We start from the raw sequence: 15645 nt of genomic DNA on the forward strand, positions 1-15645 counted from the left end.
CAGATCAAATGACCCATAATGATAGAAAGCATCTCAAATGTGTTTCTCCTTGAGCAACAGCACTGAAGCAGTGCTTACATCTATTAATGAAAAATACGCTATGATAAAACATGTCTGGAAGAAAATCCATGTGCTTAGGCCTACTGCTTATACATTTGCAGTTGAAATGGTTCGAAACACTTAATAAGTTGAAGTGTCATTTATAAGACAATTAGTATAACTTAAAGCGGAGGAGTAGAACAAGATTTGGACGTCACTGTATAACAACGATATACTGTATATATAAAACTGGAAAAGGCTTTTCTGCATTATGAGTATTTACTTTTTGTTCCCACATGTTTACTGCTCTAGTAAGCTTTTTGGAGGATATTTACTTGTGATAGAGTGTGTTTATAGTGCGGTGATGCGGCTTGATTATTGTAGCACTGCCAGTGGAAAATCCTCAAAGCACAAACCAACTCTGGGCTTGGTTTATTAAATAGCAAAGTCAGACAGGAAGTCTCAAATCCTTCAATCAGGACTCAAAAATGTGTCTTAATAAAATACAACTGGCTTATAAAGTTCGTCACAGTTTTACAGTATCCAAAGTGAAAGATGAAATAAGTCTCGACAAAGTAAAGGCAAGAAGACATTTAAATAATGTGCTAAGGAATATATCTCCTGATACTAGAATAATATCAGTCTGGCATTATAAAAAAAAGAAGAAGAAGAAAATAAAAGAAATTAAAACAATTCTCTAGCAAAAAATCTAACTCACCTGATTCTTTTCAACACAAATATACAGCAATGTACATATTTTCGTAAACAACCTTAATTTCAATAGATAATCTTGTTTACAAGTGCTTCTGGAGGGGAAAAAAATAACATTTATATCCTTTTTGCATCAAACACCCCTCCCCCCATTGTTGTTTGTGAGCTCCTATCAAGAATAAAGACTGCGGTCCAAAACTGTCCATATTTGACTCCCTTTATACGTCAGGTAAATAGTCCAGGGGCAGAAGCAGAGAGGACACATGCTAGATTCTGACATGTTGGGACCACAGTTGTTACTCTTCTTTTTCTTCTTAGCTCAGGAGATCCTCGGTCTCAAAAGAGAATCCAGTTGAGTTCCAGTAATTGTTCTGTGAATTTCTTGGTACTACTGACGAGTGCCGGCGGGTAGAGAGAGGTTGGCCATCAACTCGTGCACAGAAGCAAATATCGTACACTCACCTGCAAGAAAGAGAGAAAAAAAAACAGTGTGAATGAATGAATAATTAGTTGATAGCAGAATCTGCATTGGAAATTTGATAGGACTTTTTTCAAGTAAATTATTCAGAGTTCATCAGCATGCGAGTCTCACCCTGTCTGGCGGGGTGCAGCTCGTTGAACCTCTTGAGGATATTAGAAACCATGAGCGCGGCGGCCCCCGAGGAGCTGTGCTGTCTGGGGATGTCTGCCTGCTGAGTGAGGCCCGTGGCCATGTCGTACACTATGGGCACGATGATGCTCACCGGCTCCTGGGGCACGGGGATACGCTGGGTCAGCTGCAACTGAGAGGGGAAAAAAAACACACCAAAACAACACAGGGTCAGGTGGGTGAGTGCGTTTCAAGCAATGCCAGAATCAGTTCATTGTCACTACTACCATAATACACATTCGGCATACATGGGAGCGAGATATCGTTCTCCGTAGATTGTGGAATGTCACATTTAAAGAACACATAATTAAAATAGACACATTCAAATCATGTATTAGGTATGTGACTTGTGGGTGAGTGAATGGTGAGGCTTACAAAGAAGAGCATCTTGGACTTGAGCACCACGGCGATGGTTCCAGGAGGGGCGATGGGAGGAGCACTGGGAGGGATGGTGAGACAGAACTGCACGTTCCACTTCAGCTGTGCAGCCTGGTCAGGGAACTACAGAGAAAGGGCAAGGCAAGATTTCATCATATAGTGCCCTTCAAAACACAGGGCTTTATATAAAAGGTAAAGGACGATATAAGAATGATGTTTAAACTGGCATTAAATACACAATAACTAGAACATGTGCATGTTTAATGTGAGCACACTTTCACATATGATCACTCAACAGTCATTGCGTTTACATGCAGACTCATAATCGGATAACTAAACGAATAAGACCTCAACAGGACTTTTAAACTGCATGTAAACACCTTTATCCGATCTACTTCGGACACAAATCGGCACAATAACGGACAAGAGAAGTCGGATAAGAACACCTAGATAATTCGTTCATTGTCGGCTTTCTCTCTGCATGTATACAGGGATCGGACATCGCATATCGGACTTCTCGTTCTGTGCTTGTGTGCCTGCGCGTGATAGGCTACACCATGGGTTATTGACGGAAGAGAACCGGACGTGGCTCTAAAACCACTTGTTGAAAGCATGGTTGAAAGGGCTACAGCGCCACCTAGCATAGTGGAGACAGCCATGCATCGGACATTTATCCGATTTCTGAAAGGCCATGTATACTCAGACAAGTGACACGGTCCGTTCGAGTGTCTTGTTCGATATATGTGATAATCCAATCTAGTTGTGCCATGTAACCGCACTGAGTGAGAGAGGCAGGTTTAGCAGGTCATATGGTGCAATAGTTCTTTATATTGATGCAATGATTCCACTGTTACTTGACCGCTGGCTTATTAAATGAAGAAGAGGATTCTACAGTGTTCTAACAAATGTAGTAACCACCGTGTAGAGATGGTGATTAATATGCAAATACATAAAATACCAAAGTAAACTGAAAAGGATTATACACAATCAGGCATCGATCCATATGACAACCCATTTGTATAAAAGAAAAAAAAAAAAAAAAAAAAAAAAAAAAACCCACCAGTTCCAGCTTCATGATGCGCACACAGTCCCTTAGGATGTTAGTGGGTGCCCCCAGCAGCTTAGTGAAAGCATTCAGAGTGTTGTATTTGAAGGGAGGACCAGCAACCTAGAAAGACAGGAGATCATGGGTGAATGGAGTTATAAGATGAATGCAGGCAGGGGTCCATATTAGTTTCATTGACAAATCAGGGTTAAATTTAGGCTTAAAGTGGATGCTGCTTATCCTTACCCGTGTCTCAAAGAACTTCTCCAGCACCTGAAGCTCCTCCTGGGACCAGGGGCCTGTATTTTCTGGAGTGACTTTGAGTTGCAGTGTCTGGTAGTTCTTTGGGTTGAGAGCCACGCGACACTTGAGCACGTCCGTCTTGAACATGATTACGCCCGGCTCGTTAGAGTTCACAATAGATAACTGGAGGAGAGTTGAAAGAGTAGGTATAGTCAGGTGATTGTGGAACCCATAATGTCATTTTAGGGGGTACAAAAAACAGGATTTGTGCCATGCTTACGTTGGCCTCTTGCTGGATGATCCTCTGTAGGTGCCGTCTCATGATAACTGAACCCAGAAATCGCTCCAGTGGCGAGCAGAGGTAGCTTCCTGCCAGGCCCGGCACCAGGCAGGGAGTGGGTGACGGGAGCAGGAGCACATGCAAGGCATTGTGGGTGAGGATGGTAGGAATAGAGGCAGCCCAGGGGCGCTGAGGTAGCTTGCGGGGTGGAGGCATACTGGTAGGCATGACTTGGGAACCTAAACCAAAGACAGAGAGAGAAAGAAGTAAATAAACAGACACATTCTTATTAGATCTAGGCTGATATGTCTAGTGTAGACATTGTCTACCAATAAGCAAAAAGAAATATCAGTACTTAAGCACTACTTACTGGTTGCGGCACGTGGAGAATGCGGGTCTGGGATAGGCGAGTGTAGCGATGGGTTACCGGGGGACATCCCATGGATTCTTGCCCCAGGAGAAGGACCTGAGACCTGGGGTGAGCCTGGCCACTGGCCCCTATGGCTGGGAGACACCATGGCATATGGAGAGCTGGGGTCCAGAGCACCTAGGGTCAACAAGAGACAACCATGAGCAACAACAAAAGACTTACCGTACAGCAATGAACGCAATCAAATGAATACACCACTGTGTGCCCACTAACTACAGATCATTTGTCATACAATCGGCTAATGTCTGCAGCCTAGAAGTGTTCATTTCAGCCCTTTCCAGTCCTTGCCCAGCAGAACAGAATTTCCACCAGGCCAGAATGTACAGCCAACCTGCTGCTTACCGTGCGGACTGGCAAAGCTGTTCGGGCCAATGGCTATGCCCAGAGAAGATGGAGACGGGGTGGGCCCGAAAGGAGAGGGTGCCCTCAGAGCTCCACTAGGGGAGCCAGAGGCATGGATGTTCCCTGTGCACACACACACACACACACATACACCAAATGGCTCGTCAAGACTCTGACAAGTTCTCCTTGCACACAAACACACACGCTCGTGTACACACACACACACGCTAAAGCAGGGCGGAAGGGCTGCAGTCTCTGGCTGGCGGGCTGAGATGGGGGGGAATGGAAGAAGCACGACTAAATGCATGCTTTGGTCCCTCTTGCCTGTGAAGTGTGTGTATGTTGCATGAGAAGCAAAACTGATCTCATGGTTTCACAAAAGTAAAAATGGGCACACATGGTTGCAATTTACTTGTTCACACAATTTGCTCTGCCAACAAATACACAAGTCAGCGGGGAAGTTGATGACAGCAATGTGACATACTCAACAATGATTTGTTGTATCCTGTATGGCAGGTTGAGAAGCTCAGATGACACAAACAACACAAGATAACATTCACTCACAAATTCTTGGACAAACACCAAGTATCAAGCTCGCCAGTACCTGGTGACTGGGTGGGCATCATGGATGGCGAGGGAGTGACATTGTGGTAATTTGGTGGTGGTGAAGTGAGAGGAGGGTAGACGCCTCCCGCGGTCCCTCTCATTGTCTGTGGCTGCTGTTGAGCCTGCAACTGGTTCATCAGAGTGTCCATCACGTCGACGCCCACCGGCGAGGGCGGGTTGTCATCTTCGTTGACGGAGCGTCTGCGAGCATCCTGATTACTATCCACAAACATGTTCAGGAATGTCTATAGACAGGGGGAAAATAAGACAGAATTTAATGGAATGAAGCTGGACCAGAAACATTTAAGTTCATGACCATAAAACTGTTATTCATTTACTTTTAGATTTCTAGAATCCATTGTATTCTTGACCTGTGCCAATTTTAAAATAGATCTTTCAAAGCTTCACCACACAGAATTAAGCACCTTTTAACACTTGAGTAATGACAAGGGAAATATGCAGTTAGCATTGCTTTACATGCCAGACAATTTCTTGGTCTGGCTCACTGACTTCCTAGAGTTTCTGCCAATAAACTGCCATTCCCATGGTGATACGACAAGCCTACAGCAAGTGCCTTAAGAGATAAAGGGACAGTTTCACAGACATGGATTAAGCCTAGTCCTGGACTTAATTGTACTTTCGAATGACAATGTCCATTTAACATTCTACTCAGTTGAGGACGAGGCTTAATAATCCATGTCTGCGAAAGGGGGCCCAATAAATCTTGAATTTCTGTTTTTTGAGTTGACTCTGATAATTAAATTAGCACTCAGATGCATGTGGATGAAATACTAAAAGTGTCAGGATTTGTTTTGTGAGGCAGTCTAAACAAAAAACATTCTCCAAATGTGGCATACCTTGAGCCCTGGAGCAGGATAAAAGCCCTCCACGATCTTAGTGTTGTCAAAGAGACTGTAGGCTCCATCTCTAATGGCTACCACACCACGACTGCGGCAGTAGATGTCAATGCAGTACATGTTTCTGAACGCCAGGCGGATGTGTGTGGGTGACTGGGGTAAAATGGAGAAGCACTGGTAGGCAGTGTTGGTGCGCTGGGTCAGGCCCAGCATGGGCACGGTTGGTAGCTTGTTGATTGCGTTCAGAGGGGCCTGGGTGTCAGAGAGCACCTGAGGAAGACGATAAGAAGAAATGTTACCCAGGATATCACTCAGAACATTATTAGTCAAAGTAGATGGAATGTGCTTAAAGAAATAGACATCCAAGCAAAGAGGCCAAGGTAGGTCCTGCCCTTTTTGAACAGCCACTAGAGGAGCATGAACAAAACGGAGAATAACAGAAAATGTGTACTTTGGGATGTCAGCCAGTATACCTTAATTGCCCACTGATATGAAGCCTCATCCATTAAGTGGTTCAACACATAAAGGTTAACTTAACACATTTAACAGGAACCTTTTAGTCACTTGAAAGTATGGCTTGGTATTGGGAAGGACTTTACGATACAATACACATCACGATAAATGGGTCACGATATGATATATCACGATATTCCAGATAGTTCACTGAACATGTGGAAACAGAGCTAAAATACAAGTTGCTGTGTAAGGCCTCAGTAGTATAAAATATATATATTTTTTTTTAAATACATTTTTGGAGCTGCCTTTATGATACAGATATCAATAAAATAAATATCATGATATATTGCTGTATCGATTTTCACATGATACATGTTGGAGCTGCATTTTGCTTCTGTGTACCTGCAGCAGCTGCATCACATTTGGATTCTTGTTGAACATCTCCTGTAGTTGATGGAGGATGATATTGTGGCAGTTGGAGCAGCCCGAGTTGGGCCCCACAGTGCCCAGGGCCAGGTGGAAGCGCTGGCTGTTGGAGTTCCACTGGATGGTGACAGAGCTGCCCTTGGTGGTGCCGTAGCACAGCACCAGCTTACGGTAGTTATACAGCCGCACCTCTGAGAACAGGCTCAGGAAAGATGGCATCTCTGGAGGAAAGCAGTCACAATGTGCAGCCATGTTAGATCGGTGTGTGCGACTGATGACTGCAAGCCTAAACTCACTGTGCACATTTCTACACAAACAGCTCAAATGGGATTACTCTTGGTTTCATCATAGAGCAACACAGAAATGAATATTACACATGCAAGTGAAATCTCTGCTGTACACATGACGTACCTGGCAGTGCTCGAGCAAAGTTGAGAACACACTGGTAGAGCTGACTGATGGCACTCCAGTCATTCAGGAACATCTCTACCACCTTCCGCCCGCCCACAGGCTCCGAAAGAGGGTTTTCATAGGTTAGATACACGTGCCGCGTGGAGGCTAATAGAGGGCAAAGATGGGTTTATTAAGACTCTAAGCAATGTGGCAGGTGCAGACGGTTTCCATATTCACATAAAGGCCATATTTCAAGTGAAAATCGTGTGGTGAAAAAGATCAAGTTACATTTTCTTACGTTAACTTACTGTACAGTGATGAATTTGGAATACTATGCATTTGTGTGTACCTTGCTCTTTGCTGTGTGTGCTGTTGAGAGGGCAGTTGGCCAGCACCAGCTCAGCCACCCAGGTTCGGTTGTTCCTGCCCTGCAGTCTGAAGGTGCAGTCCAGTAGAGACTTTCCTAATGCTCTCCTGGTCTCTTCTCCTACACCTTTACAAGGAGGAATCCTGCAAGATAAAACAATAACACTTATAGTCAACAATGGTTTAGGCAAAGTTTATCATACTTGGTACTGTGCCTAAATAAATGCACGTGTACTTATGAATGTTTGTCTTACTTCAATAGACGTATGGCATGACTGCTGCCGTCTCCCTCCACTTGGACACCCTGGTTTGGGATTTCCATGTTGGACAGCTACCCAAAGGACAGACAGACATAAAGGGTTAGCTAAAAAAAATGGATTGCCATGGTAGCATGTATGACTCAAACTGTCAGAGCATTGTGACTAACCTCTGTTCTGAGGCCAACGAAAGGCATGTTGGTGTCGCACATCGCTACTAGGTGAGCCAGCTCTTTGTTGAAGGCGCACATTTCTCCAGACCGCTTCGGCTTCTTTGGTTCTGGGTCTCCATGGTCCCCAGACATCTACAGAGCAACAGGGACAAAAGAAAAGCACATTGAAGGACATTTAGGGGGCAGAGCATTTTGTGTTCACTTCTTCAAGCACTACATACATTGAAACTACCAAAAACTTTGATGTGTTTAATGAAATACGATAAAATTATTCTAGCTCTGACTACCTTTCTTTTCGTCCCAGGCCGGAGCACTTTCCCTGTGGTGTCCTGTACAAGGTGTTCTAAGTTAGGTTTGAAATGCTGCAGGAGCTGTGCGCACATTGGCCCGTCGTCTCCGTCCAACTGAGATACCGACAGGAAAGAGTACTTGTACTGCAACGATGTGGGACTGCTTGGCACTTCAAGCATTTCCACCACCTAAAAATACAAAAAAAAAAAAGAGATAAGGAGTAGGACATAGAGGTATTGGAAAGAACCACAATGGAATGAGAATTAGAGGGAGAACATAGAACTGAAAGCAGATCTTCATTTTCTTAAATCCTTCTGGTTAGGCCATTTTCAACCACGTATTGATTGAGGCACTTACAATGTAGTACTGCGGAAGACGTGTGAGCTTAATGAAGAGTTTGTGTTTGGACAAGTTGCCAACGGGGTGAGACGTGGAGTTTGACAGGTGAAGGACATCAGTACAGACAGTGGGAAGGTGTTTCACAGACTGTCGACTGCGCTGCTCCCCCAACCAGAACCTTGCAATAAAGAAAGAAATCCATTGAAATCCAAGTTGCAGAACCTCCATGCCACATTGCTCATACTCTTGCCCACAGCATTAGCACCGTTCACTAGTGCCAGATTCTGGCAAGTCAAAGCCCTGTCAATTCTCAACACCCATCTTGCCACCTGCTTAGCCAAGTGTTGCTTGTGCTTCTGACTGCAATTAGTCAATTTTGACAAGCTAGAAGCAGGCGTCAGACTCTGGCTGAGCTATCTTTCGCCTGGCTGTCAGCTGTGAATCTACATAATCTACACTTCATGTTCAAATCTATTTAAAAACTGAATAGATGGACTTACTTCAGTTGCTGAAGCCACGATATGATGCGCTTCATATCATCGTTAACAGTCTTTTCAATGTCATCCAGCATGGACTGATCTAAAGAGAGAATACACCAGGGTTTTTCGTTAATATAGTTGAGCATATCATAACAGTTAAAGAAAATCACAGACAAATAAAGTGTGAAATGAAAACATCCTAGCCATGCTGCCAGCAAAATTGTTGATTCCTTTCCTATACAAAATCATTTAACACAAGCTGAATAGAAACATGTACTAGGACCAAAACAATGAACAGACATTAAACTAAAATATAGTTATTTAACGTATTTGCTGTATCTTACCTAATCCATACAACATGGGTTGGAACATGCCAGAGTGCAGATCAACAAAAATGTGTAAGCACTCTGAACGACCACAGGGCTCGAGTATTGGAATAACCAGTGTTGGTAACGCAGTCTCGATGAATGCTGAAATAAAGAAAACAGTTTAAGAATCTCTTTTCAATACTGCAGATGACTCAGAAGCATGCCAACAGTACATTAATTGACAGGAGATTAATGGAGGATGCATGAGAGAGCACAACTCCATTAGCTAGTTGGAATTATGAACATGCAATTCATCATCATTATAGATGCAGGACCATGTGGCAAGTAGATTTTTTTAAGGGTTAAAATGATGCCTTCTGCATCCTAAACAGCGCCTCTTTTTTTTTTTTTCAACTGTTATCACAGATTGGCACAAGGCTGCAGCTGCTGTTGGAGACATTTGTTTCTGTTCATTTCATATACCTAAGAATGTGATTGATAGGCTTAATGAGGAGAAAGTAGATACTTACAGTTGTCACTGGAATTGCTGCCTTTCAGAATGGCCTTCAGTTCCTGTAGCTTCTGATTGGATCGAGCATGCACACTGTCGATCAAAAGTTTCTCCACTGACAGATGGTCAATCTAATGAATGAGTGGGAGAAAGCAATTATTTTTTAAGTGTAATATTTTTGGACAATAAGCCTTGCTGCTTCATATTATATTACACTGAATGCCTGTCCAATCCACCATACCTTTGTAGCTCTCTCCATTAATCTGGGGTCACAGGCCGGGAGAGGAGGCTCGTGAGATATTTGCAATGGCTTCGATCCATCTGATTCGTCAATCTTGACTGTGACTTTATGTATTGATGCTGTACCCGTTTTCCTTCCCAAAACCTGTTGGCTGCAAAAAGAAAAAAAGAAGAAAAAAAAGAAAAAGGACGATCTAGAGTTAGAATACTGAAGAAAGAATGCCTTGTTTTTTTTCCCCATTTTCGAATCATTAAATTTTGGCATTTATTTGAGAATCATATGTGAGGGCAATTAATAAGGTCTTACTTCCACACAGTGAGAGTGAGGTATTTTGCGGGCACATATCTCTCCTCCTGCACCAGGTCTCCCCACCGCTCCCTAATCAGCATCATGGTCTGAGAGTGGAGCACCTCTAGCTGCAGTGACAGACAGAAGGAGTCTGGAAACAATGCGGTTAAAGAAGACACAGTGTGGGAAAAACACCAAGTCCAGGTGAATGGAGATGAGGTGCGATACACATCTTTTTTTTCACATTAATATTCAAATCACACTCAAACACATACACTGTTGTTGGTAAAAGGGGTATTTGTGCCCGACACAGACTGCTCTTTGACACGGTGAGCTGCACTGCTAGCGTCGGCGGGGGGAAAGGCAGAGCAGAGATGTACTGATTAGCATTGTGATAAGCACAGGCTTGCTCAGCTCGCATGCCTGATTAGGCTCTTTGATATCAGCATGAATGACAACTTGTTAGAATTTGATGTTTCTTCTCTAGATTTTGCCACTGACTGAAGAGTGATAGACTAGACTCATCTAATCTCTGTTTATGGATTACAACAGTATGCTGAACATCACAATTATCACTGTCTGTCGATATACTTCCGTTGTAATAATGTAATTTAGTTGACATTTTGGCAAAATGGGGACACATTAACAGTTTCTTAGCACATTATTAAAAGCTCTTAGAAACACACATCTCCATGGGGAATTAGTTACACCTCACATGACCTGACTGGCAGGTTTCAGTGAGAACAGGACGGCCCTCACCCTGTCAGTAACAGAAGGCGTTTGTGTTGTTTTTGAGCTAATGAAAAAAGAAGGGGTTCAGAAGGATGCAATTCTGCAGCTGTGTGTATCTCATTGGAATGCTGCACGCATCTGCTTGACCAGTCAATACTCTATATGCTTCAACACACACTGCCGCTCTACTGCAGTGGCTCCCATCAGACTGGGACAAAAGCCAAGTGGTTCTATGCAGGAAATAAACATAATTTCTGCGTGTGTGCGGATAGGCATAGAAAGGATACGCAAGCAGTTGTACATGTCCTGTAGGGGCTTTTCATCTGCACACAGACGCGCCTGGACCAACTCGTGGATGAAGTTCACCTGCAAACTGTGGACCAAGACTCGGCCATCTGTCAACATAGATGGGGAGGGAGGGAGGGAGAGAGGAAGGGAGGGAGGGAGGGAGGGAGGAATGGATGGAGCGTGGGAACGGAATGACAGACAGACAAAGTTGAGAATGAATAAGAAAGGGAAAAAGATTAGCAATGAAGTTTATAGACAAACAGCTTGTCAATGGTACTCACTGTGCAGTGCAGAAGAGGTGAATGAGTGCATGCCTTACCTCCAGTTTCTTTGTCCTCCACAAGAATCTCCAACTTCAGCAGCCTCCAGGGAATATCGGGGTCATCTCCCATCACCGTTAAAGTGGCCTCAAACTCTCCTTCCACGCGAAACTTTACACGCCCATTAGCTACACAGATACACACACAAGCAAACATGCACATAAGATCTTCTTCAAGCCAACACCGCTGAAAAACAAACTGCTAAATAAGTTATGAGAATGGCCATCAGGTAAGTGGGTGTACACAAGCTGCTTACCAACTGTGAGGTTTGCTAGCTGGGGTGGTAAGTCTGTGGTGACAAGGCGGTGTCGTAGAATCTGATTGAGCTGGCTCAAAGTGGTCTGCTTCTCAACCTTAGTGATGGGGTCTGGGGGAATGATCTTATCCTACACAAATGGAAATAGACACACATAAACAATTGTGAAACTCTCGTGTAAACATACAAGAGAGAAAGCTGTTTCAAAACCACAATCTCTCCACGGCTCCGTGATCTCCTGGGTGTAAATATGTTAAGTGAAAAGGTGCTACGAGGAACTTTTAAATATTTCTGAAAGAGTCAAATTTTTCACTGACATGTTACAGCAAACAAGACCATTAGTGCAAAGTAGGGGTGTGAACGTTTACAAAAATGCCTAACCGTGTACACGACGAATTTTTTTCCGTGTACACGGTTAACCGTGACGTCATTGTCCTCGTGCCCCCGCCGTCTTGTAGGCGCGCGCGCGCGCACGCACACACACACGCGTTCGTTCGCCTGTAAACACACAATTGACATGAACTACGCTCGTTTACACACCTCTTATAATAGGTCCATGGTACACACCCACACACACGCACACACATTCGCCGTCATAATCGCGCTTCATTCATTTCCTGATTAATATAGCCTATCGCTTTCTACATGTCCACGTTAAATGCATGTTGAACAGGTGTTATAATGTTCGGGCTACTTACGAGCGTAGTTCACGTCAACCGGGTAACTTTAATCTTTAGGTTATCTTTCATCACTCTTCCATGGCTGTGAGTCGAGTCCCAGCACGGCGACTGTGTGTGTGTGTGTGTGCGCCGATACACACACACACACACTCGCCGAGGGACAGACAGATTCTCGGCAGACTAGCTTTTATACTCCCCAATTAGTTTATTAGTGATGTAAAAATCAATAAACGCGTGTCTCCAGAACATATTTAAAAACTTTGAAATTTGAAGAAGAAAAAAAAAAAAAAAAAAAAAAACGGTTTTCGTTTATTGATTTTTCCTAAACGGTTATGATTTACTAAACGGTTACACGTGTACACGTGTACACGTGCACACCCTTAGTGCAAAGAATGCTATTTTGATATAGTTGTTCTCAATGCCTTTAATATTAACCAGAAATAGTTCAGTAGCCTACATGGCTTTAAAGAGGACCTATGATGCTTTTTGACTTTTGTGACCTATAAACGTTGTTATGATGATTCATAGTCATGCTTAACCATACTAAATTATCAAATAATGACTTACATGCATTTCGACGTATTCCCTGCTGACCGTCTGGGGTGTCTGTGCAGAGCACTAAACACTATTCTAGCCAGTCGAGAAGTCACGTCTTCAAAGCGGTCTACCCTTTCATAATTCGTGACGTCGCATAAAAATTCGTGACGTGACCACGCGGATGTTTCCATGTATGGTAATGCTGTCACTTCCCTGTTCGCGTCTGCCTCGCGCCTTTATAGGTCCATGCTCGCGCTTCCCGCCACTGAAAGTGTTCCGGAAGGAAGGTAACCAATCACAACGGAGTGGGGTTTGCAAGAGGGGGGGAGGGTAGCGGAGATGGCCGATGCACAGGCGGAGGGAGCGGAGATTGCCGAAGCACACACACTCAAGTGTTGACGGGATGTGCTGGATCGCCAAAATAAGAGAAAGAGCTTCCCGAAAATCTACATAGTTTTTTGTGATGTGATTCGTGTCAGGTTGCTCTATAGCAGTGTAAAACAAGAAATTAAGACCAGAAAAGTAGTATAATAGGTCCTCTTTAACAAACACAATTGTGAGTGTCAAATTTTATTTAATTTTTTGTTATTACACATTTTTGAGGGATGCAAAAAAATTGCCAATTATCGTTATCGGCAAAATCCTCAAAAATACAGAGATATGATTTTTTGTCAATATAGCACATCCCTATGCCCAACCTCTTTTACGATAAGACAAGCATTCAGCATACAAAGAAGGACGTTTAACAGACTTACTCGTATACATGTGGGCAGACGTGGATATGACCCTGTGGTGAGGACGTCGATGGCAAAGGGGATGGCAAAGCTGGGCAAACGAGCATGTACCAGGGCGTCTCTGGCCAGTGATGCCAGCCTATCAGCTGTATCCACAAACAGGATGGTCTGCTGATCCAGGAAACCGGAAATCATCTGTGACAATGGATAGAATGAAAAGAAGGAGTAAATGATTTGTGTTTTGATGGACACAACAAGGCAACTCGCAGTGTATTATCCAAAACCCAATTATACAAAGTGATATTAGGAAGTTACACTCAACATACCGCACACTTCTCAACTTTCCCTGCATTGCTTGCCCACTTCACCAGGGCTAGCAGACGTACAAATAGCTGCCTGGTGCGACTGGCAAACTGGACAATCTCAATTTTCCTGAAAAAGAAACGGGTGATAGAATTTAAGAATATATAGCAACCGCAGCCCAAAAGAGTGGCTTAAGGAGTAAAGGTTCAGTGAGACACTCAACGAAATTCAAAGAAACATACCTCTCCATGTCCGTTTTTCTGGGAAGTCTGGAAAATAAACATTGAAATGTTCAATTACTGCCATTGTCCTTAAAGTAGTGAACAGCCAAACACATTGCCAGCACAAACTCTGCATTTTCCAACCAAAATGATTATGTTATTCTTTTTAGTTTTGGTGAGAGGGGAGTCCAAGATGAGAGGAAAATGGCTATGGGACAGTGGTCCATCATCAACATATATTTCTCCCCACACAAACACATGTCTTGGACAATTAACCATTCCATTACACATAACGTTAGGATATTCAGACATATGTTGTGTTGCTTAACAGTACACCCCTTCACATAACAGTGGTTATCTGTGAAATCCACTCTGTTAAAGCTCATGCCAGGCTTCAAATATGAAAATATTCTCCTAGAAATTGACAAGAACGATATATTTTAGATGGAAGAAGCTGTTAATCTTAGTTACCGGGTTCCAAGAGTAAAGTTAGATTTAAGATGTAAGATTTTTAAGGCCACACTTGAAACATTTGTTGTTGTTGATTTGATTGGGTATATGGTAATATTGTATTTAAGGGAATTTCGAAATGCACAACTATGAACGATAAAAACAATAATTTGTCACAGTAAATGCAGCAACGTGACCATATCACATCATGCCATGCATTTGTTAATTATTTAATAAAAATAGCTGCTGCCAAATAGTTTGGGTTTTTAAATTGCAACGTCGGGGGGAAAATGCAACGTATGCAAATGTATTAGCATTTTGAATGTATATTGCAATATCTAAGACATTTAATACCATTAAGGCCTTATTTTTAGATCAACTTAATAATAAGTTAAGACTATAGATCTGTGGGAGTCCAGTAGTTAGCCTTGAGGCCTTCAATGCTAACATGTTACTCACAGTTCTGCCAGCAGAGTAATCTCATGGTAGGTCCTCTGCAGAAGGAATTCAATCAGCAGGCTCATTCGGACCCCCTGTGTGGCCGGGGTCCCGGGCGGTGGCGGCTGAGGACCCGAAACCACTGGACCTCCGAGCGGGACCAGCTGCCCGTCTGAGCCGATCTGCACCGGAGCCATTTTACAATGACGGTACGGGCTAGTTAGCTACGGCGATGCACACCGAGCGCTACAACGCAAAAACTACCAAGTTCCAGGAGCCAAAAATGTTCCTCCTAGTCTCACAACATCTCCTTTCACGAGACGGGATTCCTGAGCATGGACTTGGTTTCCTTATTAGGCTGGAAAAACTCAAAAACTACACCAAATGTAGGTAACTCATTACAGAGAAGATTCAACGACGCTCTGCCGCCATCTTTGCTGTCGGTAACGTTTAGCGCAGGTCCAGTAGGAGCAAAAACCCGGACAAGAGATTCGAGGAGTGAGAGTCATGACTGTCTCCGTATTGTGGTGGGTGGGTTTTTTCACACCCAAACTAAATAACTGTGGGACCGAAATAAT

At 43.4% G+C, this 15645-nt stretch overlaps 1 protein-coding gene across 2 annotated transcripts; it reads right to left on the reverse strand.

The window, feature by feature from the left end:
- Positions 1-473: 473 nt before the first annotated feature.
- med14 (mediator complex subunit 14) lies at positions 474-15489 on the reverse strand. Of its 2 annotated transcripts, XM_080037496.1 has the most exons (29): positions 15089-15489; positions 14201-14227; positions 13982-14087; positions 13677-13850; positions 11705-11834; positions 11448-11576; positions 11128-11235; positions 10127-10259; positions 9821-9971; positions 9599-9710; positions 9105-9230; positions 8782-8860; positions 8300-8459; positions 7939-8130; positions 7649-7783; positions 7476-7552; positions 7205-7365; positions 6874-7020; positions 6439-6683; positions 5581-5850; positions 4722-4968; positions 4118-4240; positions 3716-3892; positions 3346-3584; positions 3069-3248; positions 2838-2945; positions 1775-1900; positions 1343-1532; positions 474-1212 (listed from the first exon to the last, which is right to left on the reverse strand). In XM_080037496.1, the coding sequence occupies exons 1-29, from the start codon at positions 15262-15264 to the stop codon at positions 1139-1141; spliced, it is 4302 nt and encodes a 1433-aa protein (XP_079893622.1). In that variant the 5' UTR covers positions 15265-15489; the 3' UTR covers positions 474-1138. The 2 variants fall into 2 exon arrangements, with proteins under 2 accessions (XP_079893622.1, XP_079893623.1); XM_080037497.1 differs by lacking the exon at positions 4118-4240.
- Positions 15490-15645: the final 156 nt, after the last annotated feature.

The sequence above is a fragment of the Ammodytes marinus genome (genome assembly GCF_949987685.1).
Source record: "Ammodytes marinus genome assembly, chromosome: 12".
Lineage (NCBI taxonomy): Eukaryota > Metazoa > Chordata > Actinopteri > Uranoscopiformes > Ammodytidae > Ammodytes > Ammodytes marinus.